At 34.8% G+C, this 14,952-nt stretch overlaps 1 protein-coding gene across 1 annotated transcript; it reads left to right on the top strand.

The window, feature by feature from the left end:
• The first annotated feature begins 6,920 nt into the window (after positions 1-6,920).
• On the top strand, positions 6,921-14,728 carry LOC145999366 (uncharacterized). The gene is made up of 6 exons (XM_083136312.1): positions 6,921-6,980; positions 8,924-9,007; positions 9,910-9,990; positions 11,674-11,787; positions 12,827-12,895; positions 14,232-14,728. Exons 1-6 carry the CDS (start codon positions 6,931-6,933, stop codon positions 14,251-14,253), a joined length of 420 nt encoding a protein of 139 aa, XP_082992438.1. The 5' UTR covers positions 6,921-6,930; the 3' UTR covers positions 14,254-14,728.
• The last annotated feature ends 224 nt before the right edge of the window (positions 14,729-14,952 follow it).

Genomic DNA, 14,952 nt, shown 5'->3' on the forward strand with positions numbered 1-14,952 from the left:
GTCGATTGCATAGAATATCCGAGTAAGAGAACAACTTAGATATGATGCAAGTATGCATATTTGTTTAATTAGTTCCAGTCTCTTTCAATAGGAAAGCCGAAGGTCACGACATCACTCTAGTTCAAGGAAGGAGGAAGAAGATTCCGAGGAATCAGTAAGTTCAAATTATTTGTTTTTACATCTATGTGATATTTGTAATAACAGGATATCGGGAGAACTTATTCTGGGGAAGATTATAATATCATGAAAAAATGAAGTCTCTATAATAAAGATAAACTATTCAGTTGTTAGAAAAGTACACGACTTGAATCGTGCTAATTATATTTCCAAACTTGTATTATCGAGAAAGCCAGTTTTGATAGAAAAGATTCCCACTGTGATGAGAAATTTAAGCTAGTCAATATCATACATTATTATGCAAGGCAAAGGAGATGATGTTCAAGATTTTCAATTCTCCTCTGTTATCGTCTAAAATTGATGATCTCCTAGATGAAGTTACATATTTTTGAAAAACTGTTGTTGATTGGAAGAAATCGAAAAATTCGTGTCCAATCCTGATTAGCTTGTGCATGTTATCTACATTGAATGTTGTTGAACGAGTGGGGGAAAATGTGGGAGCAAGCATAGTTTCGAATTGGAAAATTTAGAAGAAGGTATCCAAGTTTACATGAAAGTTTTCAGTAATGATAATAAATTCAAAGCATCAGACATGTTGGTTTGTTATGCTGAGAATCATTCAAAATTCACATCCTTGAATATATGTTAAACGAATTTTGCAAATGTAATGTTCAACTTGGTTTCTTGTTCGAAAATAATGACCGTAACACATTTGATTCAAACAGGATTCCAGTGGAATTGATGAAGGGTCAGAAACCAAGGATTCAACGAGAGAGCGTGAGGATCACGAGGTATGTACTTCCTACATTTCTAATGCTGTGAAGTGATTGCATTTACTAGAGCAAAGATAAAGATCTGCTAACGGAAATTATAAAAAAAATAATTCCCATGTAACCAATTACAATATCACTGTGATATACATATTAAGTGGATGTGTGATATATGAATTAAATGCCGAAAAATGTAATATCGTAGATTGAAACGTAAATATAATGTTACGAAAGGCGCAATCTAAACCTTCAAGAAATAAGGTCTGTGAAAAAGGAAGCACACTGCTATCATTCTTTACGTCCAAAATAATGATATCTTGAATCCACATTTTATACAAACTCATAGAATCTCAGAATCAACAACCTAGAAATTAGCAGACCTCTTCAAAATATATTATTTTGATCTCGAGTTGTTAACTTATGAACATATATTTTTCGATAGTCTGCACCATACGTGGACGACAACATGACACATTTCCTTTACCATACTCTGAGGCTTAAATTGTAAGGTATCGAAATACCGATCCCTATCCTGTTTTGAAATTCATCACACAGGAGGTAATTGTCAGCCGATCAATCTACGGATACTATTACGTAGTTTGAGTTTCAACGACAATTATTCTTGAATATAAATTATTAGGTGCTCCCGGTATTGTTGGATTAATTCGTAACCTGAATTAGTTAAGTGTGCCTCAAACGTATACTGATGAAATATCAATGAAAACTGTCAAAGATCTTTAGTGAAGCCAGGGTAGTTGATACTGTTAACGTGTATATGTATCGTGTAGTGGGGGAAGATATTAATTACATTTGTATTTGTTCTAGGAGACGAGCCAAGAATCCGATTCTGTGAAGTCACACAGAAGTTCCAAGCACAGCCATAGTGAAACCAGACAGGTAACGTTATCCATTTATGTATTTACGAACTACTTTGAGAGGCACTCTAAGGTTTACATAAAGTTTAGCGTGACGTCTATTAGTACAACGTTTTGTGCCATTACTCAAAATGGTCATCTGTGACAAGCATCATCTTCTGTTGCCTTAGATATAATAAATGGAATTCGACTTTTGTTTTAATCTTCAAAATACTCTAAAGGTAAATGTTTCATTTTCCGGAGGCTAAATTTTTTAAATTCAATTCATCAATACGATTAATAAAACTATCTTCAACAAAGAAGAACGTTTTTATTTCACATTTAACTGTCGATTGCATTGAATATACGAGTAAGAGAACAACTTAGATATGATGCAAGTATGCCAATTCGTTTAATTAGTTCCATTCTTTTTCAATAGGAAAGCCAAAGGTCACGACATCACTCTAGTTCAAGGAAGGAGGAAGAAGATTCCGAGGAATCAGTAAGTTCAAATTACTTGTTTTTACATCTATGTGATATTTGTAATAACAGGATATCGGGAGAACATTTTCTGGGGAAGATTATAATATCATGAAAGAATGAAGTGTGTGTATTAAAGATAAACTATTCAGTTGTTAGAAAAGTACACGATTTGAATCGTGCTAATTATATTTCCAAACTTGTATTATCGAGGAAGTCAGTTTTGATAGAAGAGATTCCCACTGTGATGAGAAATTTCAGTTAGTCAATCTCATACATTATTATGCAAGGCAAAGCAGATGATGTTCAAGATTTTCAATTCTCTTCTGTTATCGTCTAAAATTGATGATCTCCTTGATGAAGTTACATATTTTTGAAAAATTGTTGTTCATTGGAAGAAAACGAAAATATCGTGTCCAATCCTGATTAGCTTGTGCATGTTATCTACATTGAATGTTGTTGAACGAGTGGGGAAAATGTGGGAGCAAGCACGGTTTCGAATTGGAAAATTCAGAAGAAGATAGACACTGTATCCAAGTTTAGATGAAAGTTTTCAGTAATGATGATAAATTCAAAGCATCAGATATGTTGGTCTGTTATGCTAAGACTCATTCAAAATTCACATCCTTGAATATATGTTAAACGCTTGTTGCAAATGTAATGTTCAACTTGGTTTCTTGTTCGAAAATAATGACTGTAACATATTTGATTCAAGCAGGATTCCAGTGGAAGTGATGAAGGGTCAGAAACCAAGGATTCAACGAGAGAGCGTGAGGATGAGGAGGTATGTACGTCCTACATTTCTAATGCTGTGGAGTGATTGCATTTACTAGAGTAAAGTTCAAGATCTGATAACGGAAATTATAAAAATAATAATTCCAATGTAACCAATTACTATATCACTGTGATATACCTATTAACTGGATGTGTGATATATGAATTAAATGACGAGAAATGTAATATCGTAAATCGAAACGTAAAAATTATGTTATGAAAGGCCCAATCTAAACCTTCAAGATATAAGGTCTGTGAAAAAGGAAACCCACTGTTATAATTCTTCACGTCCAAAATAATGATATCTGGAATCAACATTTTATATAAACTCAGTCAACCTCAGAATCAACAACCTCGAAATTAGCAGACCTCTTCAAAATATATTATGTTGATCTCGAGTTGATACCTTATGAACATATATTTTTCGATTGTCTGCACAATACGTGGACGACAACATGACACATTTCCTTTACCATACTCTGAGGAGTAAATTGTAAGGAATCGAAATACCGATCCCTATCCTGTTTTGAAATTCATCACACAGGAGGTAATTGTCAGCCGATCAATCTGCGGATACTATTACGTAGTTTGAGTTTCAACGACAATTGTTCTTGAATATAAATTGTTAGGTGCTCCCTGTATTGTTGGAGGAATTCCTAACCTGGATTAGTTAAGTCTGCCTCAATCGTATACTGATGAAATATCAATGAAAACTGCCAAAGTTCTTTAGTGAAGCCAGGGTAGTTTATACTGTTAACGTGTATATGTATCGTGTAGTGGGTGAAGATATTAAGTACATTTGTATTTGTTCTAGGAGACGAGCCAAGAATCCGATTCTGTGAAGTCACACAGAAGTTCCAAGCACAGCCATAGTGAAACCAGACAGGTAACGTTATCCATTTATGTATTTACGGACTACTTTGAGAGGCACTCTAAGGTTTACATAAAGTTTAGCGTGACGTCTATTAGTACAACGTTTTGTGCCATTACTCAAAATGGTCATCTGTGACAAGCATCACCTTCTGTTGCCTTAGATATAATAAATGGAATTCGACTTTTGTTTTAATCTTCAAAATACTCTAAAGGTAAATGTTTCATTTTCCGGAGGCTAAACGTTTTGAAATTCAATTCATCAATACGATTAATAAAACTATCTTCAACAAAGAAGAACGTTTTCATCTCACATTTAACTGTCGATTTCATAGAATATGCGAGTAAGAGAACAACTTATACGATGCAAGTATGCCAATTCGTTTAATTAGTTCCAGTCTCTTTCAATAGGAAAGCCGAAGGTCACGACATCACTCGCTTTCAAGGAAGGAGGAAGAAGATTCCGAGGAATCAGTAAGTTCAAATTATTTGTATTTACATCTTTGTGATATTTGTAAAAACAGGATATCGGGAAAACATTTTCTGGAGAAGATTATAATAATATCGTCTAAAATTGATGATTTCCTAGATGAAGTTACATATTTTTGAAAAACTGTTGTTGATTGGAAGAAATCGAAAATATCGTGTCCAATCCTGATGAGCATTTGTGCATGTTATCTACATTGAATGTTGTTGAACGAGTGGGGAAAATGTGGGAGCAAGCACAGTTTCGAAGTGGAAAATTTAGAAAAAGGTAGACACTGTATCCAAGTTTAGATGAAAGTTTTCAGTAATGATAATAAATTCAAAGCATCAGACATGTTGGTCTGTTATGCTAAGAATCATTCACCATTCACATCCTTGAATATATTTTAAACGCTTGTTGCAAATGTAATGTTCAACTTGGTTTCTTGTTCGAAAATAATGACCGTAACATATTTGATTCAAGCAGGATTCCAGTGGAAGTGATGAAGGGTCAGAAACCAAGGATTCAACGAGAGAACGTGAGGATGAGGAGGTATGTACATCCTACATTTCTAACGCTGTGAAATGATTGCATTTACTAGAGCAAAGTTCAAGATCTGATTACGGAAATTATATACAAAATATTTTCCATGTAAAAAATTACTATATCACTGTGATATACCTATTAACTGGATGTGTGATATATGAATTAAATGTCGAAAAATGTAATATCGTAGATTGAAACTTAAACATAATATTACGAAAGACCCAATCTAAACCTTCAAGAAATAAGGTCTGTGAAAAAGGAAACCCACTGCTATTATTCTTGACGTCCAAAATAATGATATCTGGAATCCACATTTTATACAAACTCAGTCAACCTCAGAATCAACAACCTCGAAATTAGCAGACCTCTTCAAAATATATTATCTTGATCTCGAGTTGTTACCTTATGAACATATATTTTTCGATTGTCTGCACCATACGTGGACGACAACATGACACATTTCCTTTACCATACTCTGAGGATTAAATTGTAAGGAATCGAAATACCGATCCCTATCCTGTTTTGAAATTCATCACACAGGAAGTAATTGTCAGCCGATCAATCTGCGGATACTATTAAGTAGTTTTAGTTTTAACGACAAATATTCTTGAATATAAATTGTTAGGTGCTCCCGGCATTGTTGGAAGAATTCCTAACCTGAATTAGTTAAGTCTGCCTCAAACATATACTGACGAAATATCAATGAAAACTGCCAAAGTTCTTTAGTGAAGCCAGAGTAGTTTATACTGTTAACGTGTATATGTATCGTGTAGTGGGTGAAGATATTAATTACATTTGTATTTTTTCTAGGAGACGAGCCAAGAATCCGATTCTGTGAAGTCACACAGAAGTTCCAAGCACAGCCATAGTGAAACCAGACAGGTAACGTCATCCATTTATGTATTTACGAACTACTTTGAGAGGCACTCTAAGGTTTACATAAAGTTTAGCATGACGTCTATTAGTACAACGTTTTGTGCCATTACTCAAAATGGTCATCTGTGACAAGCATCACCTTCTGTTGCCTTAGATATAATAAATGGAATTCGACTTTTGTTTTAATCTTCAAAATACTCTAAAGGTAAATGTTTCATTTTCCGGAGGCTAAACGTTTTGAAATTCAATTCATCAATACGATTAATAAAACTATCTTCAACAAAGAAGAACGTTTTCATCTCACATTTAACTGTCGATTGCATATAATATGCGAGTAAGAGAACAAATTAGATATGATGCAAGTATGTCAATTCGTTTAATTAGTTCCAGTCTCTTTCAATAGGAAAACCGAAGGTCACGACATCACTCGCATTCAGGGAAGGAGGAAGAAGATTCCGAGGAATCCGTAAGTTCAAGTTATTTGCTTTTAAATATATGTGATATTTGTAATAATAGCACATCGGGAGAACATTTTCTGGGGAAGATTATAATATCATGAAAAAATGAAGTCTCTATAATAAAGATAACTTATTAATTTGTTAGAAACTTATTCGACTTGAATCGTGCTAATTGTTTTTCCAGACTTGTATTATCGGGGAAGTCAGTTTTGATAGAAAAGATTCCCACGGTGATGAGAAATTTCAGCTAGTCATTCTCATACATAATTATGTAAGGCAAAGGAGATGATGTTCAAGATTTTTAAGTCTCATCTGTTATCGTCTAAAATTGATGATCTCCTAAATGAAGATACATATTTTTGAAAAACTGTTGTTGATTGGAAGAAATCGAAAATATCGTGTCCAATCCTGATTAGCTTGTGCATGTTATCTACTTTGAATGTTGTTGAACGAGTGGGGAAAATGTGAAAGCAAGCACAGTTTCGAATTGGAAAATATAGAAATAGTAAACACTGTATCCAAGTTTAGATGCAAGTTTTCAGTAATGATAATAAATTCAAAGCATCAGACAAATTGGTCTGTTATGTTAAGAATCATGCAACATTCACATCCTTGAATATATGTTAAAATTTTGTTGCAAATGTAATGTTCAACTTGGTTTCTTGTTCGAAAATAATGACCGTAACATATTTGATTCAAACAGGATTCCAGTGGAAGTGATGAAGGGTCAGAAACCAAGGATTCAACGAGAGAACGTGAGGATGAGGAGGTATGTACATCCTACATTCCTAATGCTGATAAGTTCAAGATCTTATATTGGAAATTATATAACAAACATTTCCCATGTAGCAAATTACTATATTACATAATGTTACGAGAAGTTCGATCTAAACTTACAAGAAGGAAGATTTTGGAGAAACCCCTGTGTAAATATCTCTTAAGGTGTTTCATGTTGGAAGACATATAAATTTTCTTTGCCTGACTTTTGAAACACACTGCATGACTTGCGGTTAACCATATAACAGAGCAAAACTTACATCTCGCTCAGAAATGTGTTAATATGTTACCTGTTGTAAACAAAGAGCCACACTTGGAGGACACCTAGTGAACAAGTATGTAAACAGAAGAATAGAACACAAGCATTGGTATGGGCTAGCAATCCACTGGCGGACCACAGCAACAATCATAAGTCCTACATTTTCTCGTTCATTTGCCGGCCCATGTCGACTAGGACCTGCCAAGCTGTGTGGCGAAATGGTTATTACAGAGAGCTCGGTTAGAATACCAGCTTGGTCATGGGTGTTACTTGTGAGTGTCCCTTCTTCAATGACACCACTTCATGAGTCATCGTCATCTTCACGGTTAACCAAAATCAATGAATCGTCTGCTACTTTCTTTGCTTTTCCTGGAGTGTACCTTTCTCCCTTACAGTCTAACTGCTAAAACCATTTCTTCAAAACTGAATAAAAATTAATTACTTTTGATTAAACAGAATAGTCAAAAGTAACCACCAGCATTTAGTCATTGAGTTCTTTTACAAGCATTGTCTGTATCTTCTCGCTGTCATTACTATACTCTGTCACAGCTAACTCTGGAGCGAGCGAACGAAAACAAGTCTGCGCAAGTTATGACGCGAGACGGCTCAACCAGTGAACACGTACAAGGGAACGGGATTGCGTGGAGGGGAAAGCGACTGCAATTACCAGCCTTTGCAGCAGCGTGTACTGCTTCAGCTCCGCCTATTCGCTCCCTCCCCTTCTCTTCCCTTATGCTCGGCATGACTCCATAGTTTCCCGGGATAGAGTATACAGTGCTATTGCTCCGTAAGAAAATATTCCCATTTTTTTTAACGTCTGCAAGAAAAACTTGTATCTTAAAGTAGAACAGTTTACATGCTTTGCCTGTACAAACATGTTTCACAAATGCATGCGTTACAATGTAATCATAAAAAGAATTATGCTAATTAAATTGTGAGAATGTCATAACAGTTGGTTTTGGAAAGCTAATATTCGTGCCTTAATAAATAACATGTGGATATATTGATTTGTCATTTTCTGGGTGTCATTTTTAACATGGACCATCTCTTGTAATTTTACGTCACTTTTTTTCCCACTTTTTGAGGATGAGTGATGATTAGTTGAAATTGGTATAGGGACACTCACAAAGAACACACATGCCCAGTCCAGGGTTCGAATCCGGAAACTTCGTTGTCACTAAATTTCCACAAAAATCCAGTTATACGTAAAATGCACAATAACATCAACGCTCGAATACGAGATTTTATTATAAAAGTGAGACTATACTGAAATTTGATGGACTTCCCTTCCGTTATAGTGAAGTGTCTAACGCTGACATTCCCGGTGTGGGCCAGCGTTTGAAGTGGAAAATATTAGCTGGAGGATGTTTTGACGAACCTTGGGGTTAGCTGGGGGAGACCCTCCTATGGTCTAACATTGTGACAATGAGACAGCGGCTTTGTGAAAATTTTGCCAACTGGGAGGGTACCATCCCTCCGAATCCACCCATCACCTCGAACACTGGCGTGGGGACATATCGGTGTTACAGGTTCTACATACACCTCTAGGTCCAGCCTGATTGATCCTACCTAAGCATAAAGTGAGCTATACTCAGCTATAATACATTCAGAAAAAAGGGTGTTTGTTACCTTTCGGAATACACGATACTCTTAATATACTTTCTTCTTTCAAACAGGATTCCGAAAAGAAGACACCACAAAGATCATCACAGTCTTCAACCAGAAAGAGGCCAGAACACACCGAGAATGAAAGGGAAGAGGTAATTTTTACAATTTTGCTTAGGATTAATGTTCTTTTGGTGCATATTTAATTCTTGAAACAATAGTCGATTGGGCAATAGTATAACATATAGTAATGAAATGTGTGATATGAAATTAATAAATATGTAAATTCTATATACTGAAGTAGGTACTGTAGACAAAATTTTCTCTTTTTATTTAAAAATATTTCGTTTACGAAACTGCACTATTCAATAGTAATGAAAAATAAAAAAAATGAATTTTCTAAAACTTTGTTTCAGTAACTTTTATTGGTTGAAATATTTTTCATATTTTACAACATTTACTTTATTGGATGATATGGATTGCATGTTATTAAGTTATTATTGTGGCTAAATTTCTTGTATATTAAAATATGCGAAATAACTGTATTTGACGAATATCTTGAGAAGAGGTAGGTAATGCAAAGAAAAATACATGCTAGCATACTTAATTGAATTCAATTTAATTCTATTTTCAACTATTATTGAAAAGAACGAATATACAGCATATATATATATGGAAATATATATATTCACTATTAATATATATAAACGCATGGCAAAAATTGTGTTTATAAATTTGGAAATAATTTTACCGATTATAAAATTATTGCAGTTGTGCAGAGAAAATATACAGGCTGGTCCCCAAGAAAGACAAACGGAATACTAACTACTTCATACTTTGGCTAACTTTATTTGGGCCAGTACTGCAGGAAGAATATATATATATATATATATATATATATATATATATATATATATATATATATATATATATATATATATGCAATGTAATTTTCTTTTAAGATATTTACCAATATTTGTCAATGTAATATTCAAAACATAATTCAATACATATGTTCACGTGTGGCGATATGCTAACCGTTATTTCTTCCAAACAGGAGTCAAAAAGGAAGACCCATACATCTGAACCCTCAATGTACGATAGGAGTTCTGGGCATACCACTAACGACAGAGGAGAGGTAATCATGATAGTTCATGTCTTACATTTCTTCCAAGATAGACTTAAATGCAGATATATTAAAATGAAAGATATTTTCTTCGAAAAGAAAAGGTTGCAACAAAATGATAGAATAATTATTGTTATCAGTCAATGATTAGAAATGAAAATGAAATATTATTTTAAGTTTGAAATTTTTTAATTCTTGTCGACAAATATCTCTATAGAAATTCTTCATATACTTATTCCCTGGTAGGGAAAAACAACATTTAAAACGTTTTTAAATCGATTTGTGTCAAAACCATAAAAAGTACAAACATCATATACCCTTATGGATTTCGAATGCACTACTTAATATAAAAAAAACTGTATTTTTGCATTTCTTGCCTGTCGCTTTCTCTCTCTGAAAGACCATAGGTTCCAGGTTCGAAACTCGGGCTCGGCATGGGAGTATTCATTCCTTGATAAGTTTCATCACTCATCCTCATCTTTGCGATTAGCCAAAAGTGGCAGAAAGTGAAACGAAATTAACTTAATCAATCTGAAACAAACTTCTGATGCATCCAAAAGAGAAGAAAAAGTTTTACTGGGCATGAAACGACACAGAAGTATACTCCTGTATGCATTTTTTTGCACAACTGATTAAGACACTTCCATGCGAACAGTTAGTTTTCTTGGGCGATGCACACCGTACAAGAGAAAGGTAGATGCTTGTGTCCTGTGGTTGACAAGACACAAATCTGTGTTTCTTGCGCAGTTTACACGCCAGTATCAAAACGATTCAGGGCAGGAGAACATCATCCATCGAGTTATCGTGCAGAAGGGTAGTGTGGAGAAGAGAGAATCACAAAGCAGACCGAGGACATCAGACAAAACCACAAGTTTCGATACAACGTGTGTCGTGCTATCAATGATGATCAGATCATATTGAAACCCTGTAGCATAGGAATACTATCCAGAATGTGTTTCAGTTGATGCAGAATTTGTTTTAATTGCTAAATCATCTGCTAGCTTACTGTAGAAACAGTTCGAGTTTCTGAACATAATAAAACAACTTCCAAACGTATGTTTCCAAATAATATTACGAAACTGCATCATTCATTCTCGTAGACCCTGAACTAAGATTTGTATGAGGGATGACCGGAAAAAAATACAAAGCCTGCAAATCCCAGTAGGTATTTATTAGACTAATACAAACGAACTCACGTGAAAGGATTCTTCATGCACTACTTACCAGCCCTCCACGTGGTTCATGATGCCTCACTCATAGAACTCGGGGTCCTGTTGTTGGATCCCAACAGTTACGTCGTGCTACACAACTTTATCCGAGTGAAACCGGCGTCATTGCTGCGCCTACGAACATCTCTTTGTTCCTTTGAAGAAGAATATCAGAGAACGCAGGTTTCATTTGGATGATGATGTACAGCACGAAGCAAGGGTTGGGCTCCGACAACAGGACCCTAAGTTCTATGAGTGAGGCTTCATGAACTTCGTGGAGCGCTGGGAGGAGACTATGCTGGGAGTAGTGCATGAAGAATCCTTTCATGTGAGGTCATTTGTATTAGTCTAATAAATACATACTGGAATTTACAGGGTTTGTATTCTTTTTTTTTCGGTCATCCCTCGAATTTATTTATACTCTTAGTTAAGGTTAGAAGCATATGCATTCCCTGTATTATTTAATAAATTTTACTTCCTTGTACAGGATTCTATGTCTGAAGAATATTACTCCAGTACACACTCCAGTACACACTCCAGCACGGACTCCAGTGAATCTGGAGCTGAAGGTGAAGACGACTGCAGCTGCAGGGAGGACAAGGTAAGCTACTTCATGTCAGTCAAAATTTATGTTTGAAATGACGGGAGGTAAGTACTATAGACCGAACAGTGGTGTAAACAGGCAACAAAGAAATTATATCTTGCCAGCAACGATTTTATTCAGAGTTACCAAAAATATAGTCCACATTACCAATTATTGCGAAGGCTACGATTCATTTGTGCTCTACCAAATCTTTTGTGTCTTGATAGGAATAAATTTTCCCATATACATGGATACATTATTTGCATCTCTAATTTTTTTGTAGCAGTGTAACACTGCCTAAAGTCATAAGTAGAAACTGCACACATACACAAACACATATTCACATATAGAAACAAATGTGCGCATGCATTTTTGTAGTATATTCAGGGTGTATATTCCTTCCACATCAAACATATTGCCGCCTTCCTCCTTACATCACTTCCTGTTCCTTCCACATAGTCTCTTCTTCTCTGTCTTTTTCCATACAAATATTAACAGTTTTCAGTATTAGCTCCTTCCATTTCGGGACGTCATATCCAGTTCTATTTACTTCTATGTCTTCTTTCACAATTTGTGTTACGTCCTTATCAGATTATATTTTCGACATTTTTTAAGTGATATATATGTATTGAGCACAAATTCCAATTTTTGTTACAGGTGAAAAAATTTCACATCATAAGTTTGGTAATAGGCTCCAACTAAATCAATCGCAAGGTTGCGATGTAAAATGCTAGGGTGTAAAAATAACCATATGTAAAGAAATTCAATGATTCTTGAAAACGCGAATTTAAAATAATACATTTATGTGCCCACAGATATAAAATAAAAATTGCATTTTTGGATACGTACTCTCGTAATAATTGTTTTGAAAGTGCCCAACTTCTTAGAAACAATTGTAGACATAGAGATTACCGTAGTGATGGTCTCAGTAGCGAAGATCCAAATTTGGCAGTGTATAGACCATAGGTATAGACACAACCCTAATTTAGTAATTAATGCCAACACTCTCATAGCCCAAAAGTACTGAACTTTACAAACATGCCTCTTTTCTGTCTAGGACCAGACGTCCTCCCAGTCCGAGCAGTGCACAGGAACAGAGAGCAAGGAAGCAGCAGACAGCTCGGAGGTATGAGGTCTACCCTTAAAACGTTCTCATTTGATGGAGATATCCATTTTATAATATTTATGTTACATGTTATCACTAATTTTCCTGTAATTTTCATTTAAGAAGTGGGTAAAATCTGCTAACTTGTTGGGAGGGGCATTAATATTTGACTGAATACAAAATATTTAGCCTGTGAGTGTGAAGATGGAAAGAAAACATACTTAGAGGCAATAACTTTTTAAAACGTAGTACTCGATTTGAACTGAGCACAATTCCATAAAAGCCTAATAAAATACTCCAAATGCTGACCAAAACAAAATTTATTGTAAAATAAGACACTATATACATAAAGTTTCCACCCTCTAACAGGGTCTCCTTCACTATAAATTGTATTCTAGAATTTCTAGAATTTATTGTGAATTTTTGTCCGAAGAAGGGAAACTTTATAGTGTCTTAATTTACAATAAATTTTGCCTTGGTCAGCAGTTTGAGTCTTTTAATAAACATGGAAGAAAGGTTTAATAACTCGAACAAGTGTTATCGGGTTACCAGACAGGTTAAGGCGATGTTGGCTTCCAACGTTTCGAATGCATATATTGCTCTCATCATCAGGGAATATCGAAAAAGAGACCAGCGTAGGGTTAAATATATGACTATTATGGAGCGGAGTTTGGATTCTATCTTCTTAATTGGCTCGCTCTGGATCGTCTTCTTATTGGCTCGCTCTGGATCCTGGTGCTCCTTCGTAAAAACAAAGCTCCAGCCAATAAGAACACCAGGATCCAGAGCGAGCCAATAAAAAGACAGAATCCAAACTCCGCCCCATAATAGTCATCCTACACTGGTCTCCATTTCTATATTCCCTGATGATGAGAGCAATGTATGCGCTCGAAACGCTTGAAGCCAACATGGACTTAACATCGAGAACACTTGTTCGAATCACGTCGCCAGGAAAGCTACAATTCCTAGGGTTTAAAAGCGTTACCATAAACGCCTGTAAAAAATAATATTTTTGTATTACTGCTTCAATTGATGCATACTTCGACTATATTTCATGTCAAACATCTTCACGTTTAGCAGAGACTGTACACCATTAAAATAAACTAACCAAAGCTAGATGTTACCTTATCTTTATAGTCGTATTTGCAAAATAGAAATACAGTGTCTAGTTTCACAATGATCAATTTGCAATTCCTTTGTTATATCTTTTATGAGATGTGCATAATTTTCAAATCAACATCTGATCGCTTGTATAAGAAGTATGCGTAATATGAAGTAGTCTCTGAAAACTACCTTGTCATTTTCCACACACGTAACTCTATTTTTGAATATTTTTCTATTCTTTCTTTTCTGACAGGATGCCCTCGTTATTCGGATAAAGAAGAAGTGTCGTGAAGTACGGATTCAAAAATCACCGTTGTGGAGAATTTTTGTGCGGGAAAAGTCCCGATGAAGGATATTTAGTTTAACAATTTAATTTAACTTAATTTATTTTAAATGTATCCAGCTTCGAGACTGCACGATGGTGTAAAGTTTTCTTTGGTACACAAAGGGGCAATAATTTATATCTCTACAAATGAAACTGACAATAATTTTGTAAACTTTTACCTTGATGTTTGAAGGCTTATTATTCTTTTTGGTAATGTGTATTTCTGAAACTTTTAACGTATCAGAAAATATAATTTTATTTAAGTAAAGCATGATATTAGCTCTAGTGATACCTACTTGGAATTTGTTTCTCAAAACTGAGGATTATCTACCTGACATATCAAAAGTAGAAATAATATTAATAAAAAGCTTAGTTTCCTCTATCAGTCGCCTATGTTCTGGTAAATTTTCATACAGAAATATGATTTCATTGAAATTCATTCGCATTTTCAGTAACTGTTCAAGCGTTGGTATCACTACCTCAAACAACAATAATGATTATTACTTACATCTAAGATTGGTTGCTTTATCCTTTCTTTCGGACATCATCATCTGCAAAAAGAAAGAAGAATATATATTTCGCAAAAACATCAAAACAAGGTTTTATATCATGTATGCAATAGAAATATATGTTTCTAATTTTTAAGTAA

The sequence above is a fragment of the Lepisma saccharinum genome, chromosome 15, assembly GCF_977018435.1.
Source record: "Lepisma saccharinum chromosome 15, izLepSacc3.1, whole genome shotgun sequence".
NCBI lineage: Eukaryota > Metazoa > Arthropoda > Insecta > Zygentoma > Lepismatidae > Lepisma > Lepisma saccharinum.